We start from the raw sequence: 7981 nt of genomic DNA on the forward strand, positions 1-7981 counted from the left end.
CGCTGTTTACCTCCAATCCTCCCTCGCTCTTCCCACTGTCCACCTCCCATCCTCCCTCGCTCTTCCCACTGCCCATCCTCCCTCGCTCTTCCCCCTGTCCACCTCCCATCCCACCCCTGTCCATCTCCTTCCCTCCCACCTCCCACCTCCTGTCAGTGATAAGAGCCTGACAGAACCTTCTGGGGGATCTAGTTCCCCGTGGGACACATTTGGCACACACACACACACGTATATAGGCAGCCACAAAAATATGCAGACGCACATACGCACGCACACACTTCTCATCCTGATAAATCAGCCATGCTGCTCCAATCCACCATCCTCCCACTGCTGCTATTAACCTTGCAGGCCCGGAGGGTGAGTCAACGACAGCCCGTCCCCCTCTCCTCCTCGACCAGCCAGCCTAAAGCCCGTCCGCCTCGACCAGCCAGCCTGCCTAGAGCCTGTCCCCCCTCTCCTCCTCGACCGGCCTGCCTAAAGCCCGTCCCCTCCTCCTCGACCGGCCTGCCTAAAGCCCATCCCCTCCTCCTCGACCGGCCTGCCTAAAGCCCATCCCCCCCTCCTCGACCAGCCTGCCTAAAGCCCATCCCCTCCTCCTCGACCGGCCTGCCTAAAGCCCATCCCATCCTCCTCGACCAACCTGCCTAAAGCCCATCCCCTCCTCCTCGACCAGCCTGCCTAAAGCCCATGTTCATACATCATATTACAGTGCTAATGACACACAGGCACAACCCATCTCTCACTGCACAGCCCACTGAGAAGGGGGTGGGGGTAAAGAGGAGGAAAATAAATATCAAGGAAAGGGCGAGAAACCAGGAAAGACAGAAGAGAGATGAAAGGAACCAGAGGGAGACTAAAGAAGACTGCGTGATAGATGCCACAAATCACCTCGCCACTAAAAAGCCCGCTTCACAGCCCGGTGGATATTGACAGACTGTTTGACTGAGCACTGTTCCCCCTTCCTCTCTCTAAGGCGGCCATTTTGTCTGTTTCTCCAGTAGTGAGGCAGGTCTAATGTCTCCTCCACTCACAGCCAGGCTGAGGCGGAGGGAGCCCTCTGGTTGGCTTCTACTGCTGATTAATACTTTCTGCTGAGAGGCAGCTGACCTAATGAGGTTTTAGACTGGCTGGCTGGCTCTGCATGCTGCCTTTAGTGGAGTCAGACTCGTCACTGGGAGAAACACACACAAACACACACTCAGTCCTTGCCAGACTTCACTTTAATCTTATCAAAGCAGCCCCATCAGGCCGCCTGCCCCGCTCGCTATTTAGTCCGTCAGCGTTTTCACAGACAGGAAGGGAGTCGGTGTGTGTGTGTGTGTGTGTGTGTGTGTTACTTTGAGGAGTGTTTATGACTGAGGGCATAGACTAAGGTCTCGTATGTGTGCGTGTGTTTTTCAGGAGGCAATGAGAACGTGAGGTGTGTGTCTGCCTGTGTGACTGAGAAGCATTTAAGACTGAGGGCATCGACTAAGGTTGTGTGTCTGTGTCATTGAACAATCATAGGTCTTGCTTTCCAATCCCCTACAAACAGACACAGCACAATGTGTCAGACTTAATGAGTACATACATACATGCACACAGTGTGATTATTTGTGAATAATCAGATTAATATAATAGTTTGATTAAAACATTTACAAGCTTTGCAAGAAAAACACATTTCCCTAATAATAATAATCCTGTTTCCATGGACAAATCTGAAATCAGGCTACCTGACGGCACTCTGATAAATGCAGAAAATCACCAATCAAAATAAACGTTCTACCACAGCTACCATGTTATTTTGGGGAAGCAGATTTGATTCTGAGTTTGGACAAATAAAGTTTGTATGGGAAAACTATTTCTAAGACACATATATTCAGAACTCACTTGTCTGGCGCTAAAGAGGGAGGCTCTCGGCTGGTGCCAGCACAGGCGCAGATCAAATACACCACTGGAACACCGGTGTTTACATGTCCTAATAATTCTAAAGATTGCTCAGAAAACCAGGTGCCTACTGCCATAATCAGATTAATATCACATTATTACTGTGCATGTAAACATACTCAATGACTCACAAGCTGATGTCCCCATCTTCCTTCATTTAACTGACAGACGCTGGACTGATAGAGGGCCCCATACGCCGGACTGATAGAGGGCCCCATACGCCGGACTGATAGAGGGCCCCATACGCCGGACTGATAGAGGGCCCCATACGCCGGACTGATAGAGGGCCCCATACGCCGGACTGATAGAGGGCCCCATACGCCGGACGGATAGAGGGCCCCATACGCCGGACGGATAGAGGGCCCCATACGCCGGACAGATAGAGGCCCCATATGCTGGACAGATAGAGGCCCCATATGCTAACAACCACACTTTCAAAGAAGACAGATGAGGATAATGCTACATACCTGTTTGTGCATCTCAATGTTCAGCCCATAGGACATTTCATAGTACTGGAAAAGACAAGAGTCACATTTAGAAACATTCATATCCCATTCATTTACTAGTTAGAATATCAAAAAAGGTAAATAGTGGACAAGTGAAAGCTGAGTTTTCCATGGGAATCAGTCTGCATGTCAGAATGCTGGACTCCTGAGCAGGGCTAGGGGGAGAGAACTAGCTGTCCTAGCCCGTTACTGATTAACACTTCAAATCCTCCACCCAGGCTGGCTCAAAGGCTGTAGTGATGCCTCTATTTCTCCCTCTTTTTCTATCCCTTTCTTTGTTCTTCGAGCTCTTTTTGGGAGTCTAGGGGGTGAGCGAGGTGAACCGTGTCTGAGTGGATAGGGTAAATGCTAAGCTACAGGACTCCAATCCACTTCTTTTGAGCACAGTCCGATTTTAAAATGCTAAGTTGCTAACTCAATCAGTCTGGCGAAATACGAGTCTTTCAAAACAAATAGATTGTTGTCAATCGTAGATTAGACATCCGTAGCGATACTCACTATCAGGGCGTGAACCGGCGGCTGCCAGATTTGGCCTAGTTAGTCCATCCTGTTTATCTAACAACCCCCCTCTCACACACTACCGCTAAACCGGTGCATGCGTTTCCTCAGAATAAAAAAAATAATGTTTAACTAAAGTACCAGTGCGTTTGGTTAAAGTCAATCCTGGCGTGGACAAATAAGATAAGAGGAGTTTATATGAACGGGGCCTCAGCTCAGAGTTGGGCCTCTGTTACATCATGTCTAGGGACTGACTGGTTATTTTCCATTCATTCACCAGTCCTTCTTGTGTTACCCAGAACCTCAGCTAGGCTCTTTGAGTTGGATCAATGTTGTAGCTTGACAGTAAATAGTCAGGCACAAATAACTTTGTACTATCTACACTTACAATTTCTATTTGATCATGGGGGGGGGGGGGGGCTTTCAAAATGAAAAGAATGATTTAAAAAGGGAGTGTTTGAACGTGGATCAGCCGGAGCTGTTGTTTTGGAGTTAAGTCACACATTCTAAAATGGCAACAATGTAAAGGTTAATACTGCTATTTGTTTTTTGAAATGGTAATACTTCACTTGACTATGTCCTCTACTTGAGGTCATTCAGCCATAGGCCACAGTATTGTCTGCAAGTCATACCGGATAGGAGGCCACCGCTAAACAGCTAGGCTAAAATAGAAATGTCATACTCCACCGTGACTAACTAGTTGTCTACCTGGCCAGGGGGTCCCTACTACCCCCCCAACTCTCTCCATCCTTAATGAGAGCCCTGGGTGTCTTAGAAGGCCCTGGATGTGTCAGAAAGGCCCTGTGTTTGTGAAGGCCCATAGGCCATAGCTCACCCTGGGAGAATACTGCCCTAAATAAATCAGCTTCACACACAAAGCCAGCAGGCCAGTCATTAACCCTTAGGGGGTCAGAGGCATAAAAGAGGCCATGGAGCCATTAAACCCCCCCCCCCACATCATCACAAAGCCCCGTCCGTCACGCCCTTTTATCAACGGCCGGACATTTGACCTCGGATGGAGTTTCACAACAACCTCCACGCACTCCTTCTCTATAGGCACACACACACGCTTCCTCCAATCACAGGAGGCCCAATGTCCCTTTCTGGCCAATCACCTCACAGAGATGATCATGAGTCAACAATCTCAAATGCACCCAAAAATGTCACTCAAATTGCCTCTGCAAACAAACACGGTTGCTACCGTTTTATCTGAGGGAAAATAATAACACAGCTTACTAACCATCACATGCAGGGTTTTAGTTCCAGGAAGTGATTGTACTTGTATGTAGTGTGATATTCGTACCATGACATAGTGACGCTGCATCTCTGTCTTCTCATTGGCCAGTTTGTCGTACTCCACTTTGAGACTGAAAGAAGAGAAATATGGTCCATTATTATTAGACAATATTTATGCTTTATTACATAATTAATACATGTTAGTCCATTTCACAGAAATCTATGGTTAAAAACACAATAATCACTCAATATAGTTGTACCATGTGAAAAATCTATTTTTCTAGATATTACCAACAGAACCTTCCCATTTCCCATAACAAACATGCCATGGAAAACACAGTGTTAGCAGACATCGCCAACTAGATTGATCACGAGTAGCCTAGTTCTTTCAGTTGAAGTACATCCTCTAAAAGAGGATGTCATTACCTGTGGTACTGGGCCTGCAGGAACTGAAACTCGTCTTTGATCCTGTCGCAGGACTCGGCCACGGTGAACTTGAAGCCAGGCTGCCCTGGTTGGTGTGGTGCCTAGAGAAAAGCAGGGTTGATATCAATAACCCCAATGGAGTGCTGGTGCAGCCACACCCATTACATAACGCCTAGATCTCAGCCCATTTCTATAACATAGGCTGTAACACATCACACCTAGATCTCAGCCCATTTCTATAACATAGACTGTAACACATCACACCTAGATCTCAGCCCATTTCTACAACATAGACTGTAACACATCACGCCTAGATCTCAGCCCATTTCTATAACATAGACCGTAACACATCACACCTAGATCTCAGCCCATTTCTATAACATAGACTGTAACACATCACGCCTAGATCTCAGCCCATTTCTATAACATAGACTGTTACACATCACGCCTAGATCTCAGCCCATTTCTATAACATAGACTATAACACATCACGCCTAGATCTCAGCCCATTTCTATAACATAGACTATAACACATCACGCCTAGATCTCAGCCCATTTCTACAACATAGACTGTAACACATCACGCCTAGATCTCAGCCCATTTCTATAACATAGACCGTAACACATCACGCCTAGATCTCAGCCCATTTCTATAACATAGACTGTAACACATCACACCTAGATCTCAGCCCATTTCTATAACATAGACCGTAACACATCACACCTAGATCTCAGCCCATTTCTATAACATAGACCGTAACACATCACGCCTAGATCTCAGCCCATTTCTTTAACATAGACCGTAACACATCACGCCTAGATCTCAGCCCATTTCTATAACATAGACTGTTACACATCACGCCTAGATCTCAGCCCATTTCTATAACATAGACTATAACACATCACGCCTAGATCTCAGCCCATTTCTATAACATAGACTATAACACATCACGCCTAGATCTCAGCCCATTTCTATAACATAGACTATAACACATCAAGCCTAGATCTCAGCCCATTTCTATAGCATAACAGTATATTTATAATCAATAGCAACAGAAACATGGCAAAATAGTATCATCATCCTTCAGCATGCTTTCATAGCCTCCCTCTCCTATAGGCCTCTCTCTTCCGTGTAAAATGATTTTTTTGCTGCTGCTGCTGAATGGTGGTTTGTCAGTGTGGTACCCAAACGTTCCCTTGAGCCCTGCCTGGTGGCCGCTTTTATAATGGTGGGAAGAACCACTATCACTCAAGAGTGCGATGACAGAGGCGGGTCAGTGCGCCCGTCCTCAAAGAGCACGGGAAGGGGGGTGATCGGAGAGAGAGAGAGGAAATCACAACCTGATTTGTGAGGAATTCAATGCATGCCAATGATGCCGTGCAGTAAGCTTGATAATTACAGCATATCCGCTACTGCTTCAATGCAGCAGCTTGGAGGAATTTAGAGGGTAACAAAAAATATTCGCCCAGAAAATATTTTTTTTCACCTCTTACATATTGGCCCGTCTTTCGTTATTAAAACTGCTCATAAGAATCTTATACGTGAATCAATTGTTTATTTGCAGTTTCCTGTCGAAACGTGTTGTCGAGTGCCATAAACAGAGAGACTAGGCTACTCGACGTGCAGACCATAAATAGTAAGGTGCAGATCACGAGCTCGTGTCTGACAAGCTAATTATTTTGAAGGCGGTACATTTGCATTATTTCGCATAATAATCTCAAGAGCTGGGATACTTACCGGATGCCGGCCCTGTGGATACATCTTGAATGTATCCTTTTTTGAGGGAAATCGGGGGATACTTCAGTAATCCGAGTAGATGTGCGATAGTCCGCCACCCCTCCCTGTGCGCACAAGCGGTCGGACAATGCCAATCCTCCGCCGCGGAGAACACACTTCGACCCTCCGATCTCTCGATCTTTATTGTTGATTTTTAAGACCCTTTCCTTTCACCATCACAAACAAACATAACAAAAAAGCAGAACAGAATGGATATTAGCTAAATTAATGTAGTAGGCAATAGGAACACGCACATAGCTTCAAAATATGTTCGTGACGACAGCAAGGAAATACTTGCTGAATTTAGTCAACGGCATGTGCAGATTATAGCCTCTATAATTTAACTCAATATCATCGCTGGTCTGTCTCTCAAAAATACATGCCATAATAAACAGCTATTCTCGATTTGCAAATATTTATCCGACATGTTGGGAAATGGTGATATCTAAATGGGTTTGCTTGACAGGTTTGTTGGCGTGTCAAGCCTTCACGCTAGAGTGATAATAGGCTACACTAGCAGACGGAAAAAACTACAATAGCCGCGTAGCACGGCTAACAATTTATCCAAAACCAAAAAGACCAGCCTCGCTACAAATCAGAGTTGATACATTGTATCATGTTTTTGTATTATCTGCATTCGCAACAAATGTAACAATTTGCTGTTTCGCCGAACTGCAGTGTTCGAGCGCAACTGGAAAACAGAATTTTTGACAAAGCGGGCTGCGGGATTATGACATTCAGTCCACCAAACTCGGTTATAAAACACAATGCTGTTTTCAAAGTAGCCCAGCCATGAAAGCTACACCACCCGTCTTGTTAGCGGGCTCTTCTCGGGTCTTCTTCTTTACCTTTGTCTCGATTGATTCCCCTCCCCTACGACGGCAATAATCCTTCTGTTGAACGAATTTTCACAATCCTCGGCTGGTAACCTTCCTTCTGAGAATGAAAAAATGATCCAAAAGTAATCGCTGGTTACATGGAATCCTTGTCCCAGCCGAGCCCTTTGGAACTTCGGCGATCTCGTGGCGCCGCACGACCTGCCTCGACAATGCCTTTCCGATCCGACGTCGGAGAGCCGTCGATTAGAACGAGTTGTTGACCGCATAAAACTTCCAAGAAAGCCTTTCTTGACTTAATGCAATTATTGACGAGTCTTCTAGTAAATCCAAATACAATTTTGTAAGTTAAAAGAGGTTAAATCGTAGAAAAGTTGGATGTTGTAACGAAGCAATTGCTTGCATTCGATGTACCCAGTTTCTCCAACGCTTGCTGTACCACACACAGACTGTGCACTGACACGAGGACTCAACTGCCGCGAGAGAGCCTCTCACAAGCCAATCCGATTCTCCGAAGGAGTTTATCCGCATTGGCCTATCAGAGAGGGATGTTCCCACGTGGGGTACATAGTACCCTTGTGTTCCCATTGGACTGTGATATATGACCTCATATATTCGCCATTTTGGATCTAAACTGGTATTCAACTGACGAACGTGTAATAAACAAAGGTAATTATACATGTTTCTGCCACAAATGTCAGAATATACTGTTTGACTTTTAATCATTGATATATTAAATCCCTCATGTGATGCAGACATGGGCATGTGCAGCATTA

General features: G+C 45.7%; 1 protein-coding gene across 3 annotated transcripts in view; it reads right to left on the reverse strand.

Annotated features, from left to right (window-relative positions):
• Positions 1-7678, reverse strand: part of LOC129854554 (transducin-like enhancer protein 3-B) — a 29587-nt gene extending 21909 nt beyond the window's left edge. For all 3 annotated transcript variants that reach the window (XM_055921754.1, XM_055921753.1, XM_055921752.1), the window contains exons 1-5: positions 7218-7678; positions 6331-6536; positions 4593-4693; positions 4234-4297; positions 2394-2438 (exon numbers count right to left, since the gene is read on the reverse strand). In XM_055921754.1, the coding sequence (XP_055777729.1) occupies positions 2394-2438; positions 4234-4297; positions 4593-4693; positions 6331-6354 (234 nt within the window). In that variant the 5' untranslated portion in view covers positions 6355-6536; positions 7218-7678. The remainder of the gene's footprint in view (positions 1-2393; positions 2439-4233; positions 4298-4592; positions 4694-6330; positions 6537-7217) is intronic.
• Between the last annotated feature and the right edge of the window lie 303 nt (positions 7679-7981).

Source organism: Salvelinus fontinalis, chromosome 4, assembly GCF_029448725.1.
Source record: "Salvelinus fontinalis isolate EN_2023a chromosome 4, ASM2944872v1, whole genome shotgun sequence".
Lineage (NCBI taxonomy): Eukaryota > Metazoa > Chordata > Actinopteri > Salmoniformes > Salmonidae > Salvelinus > Salvelinus fontinalis.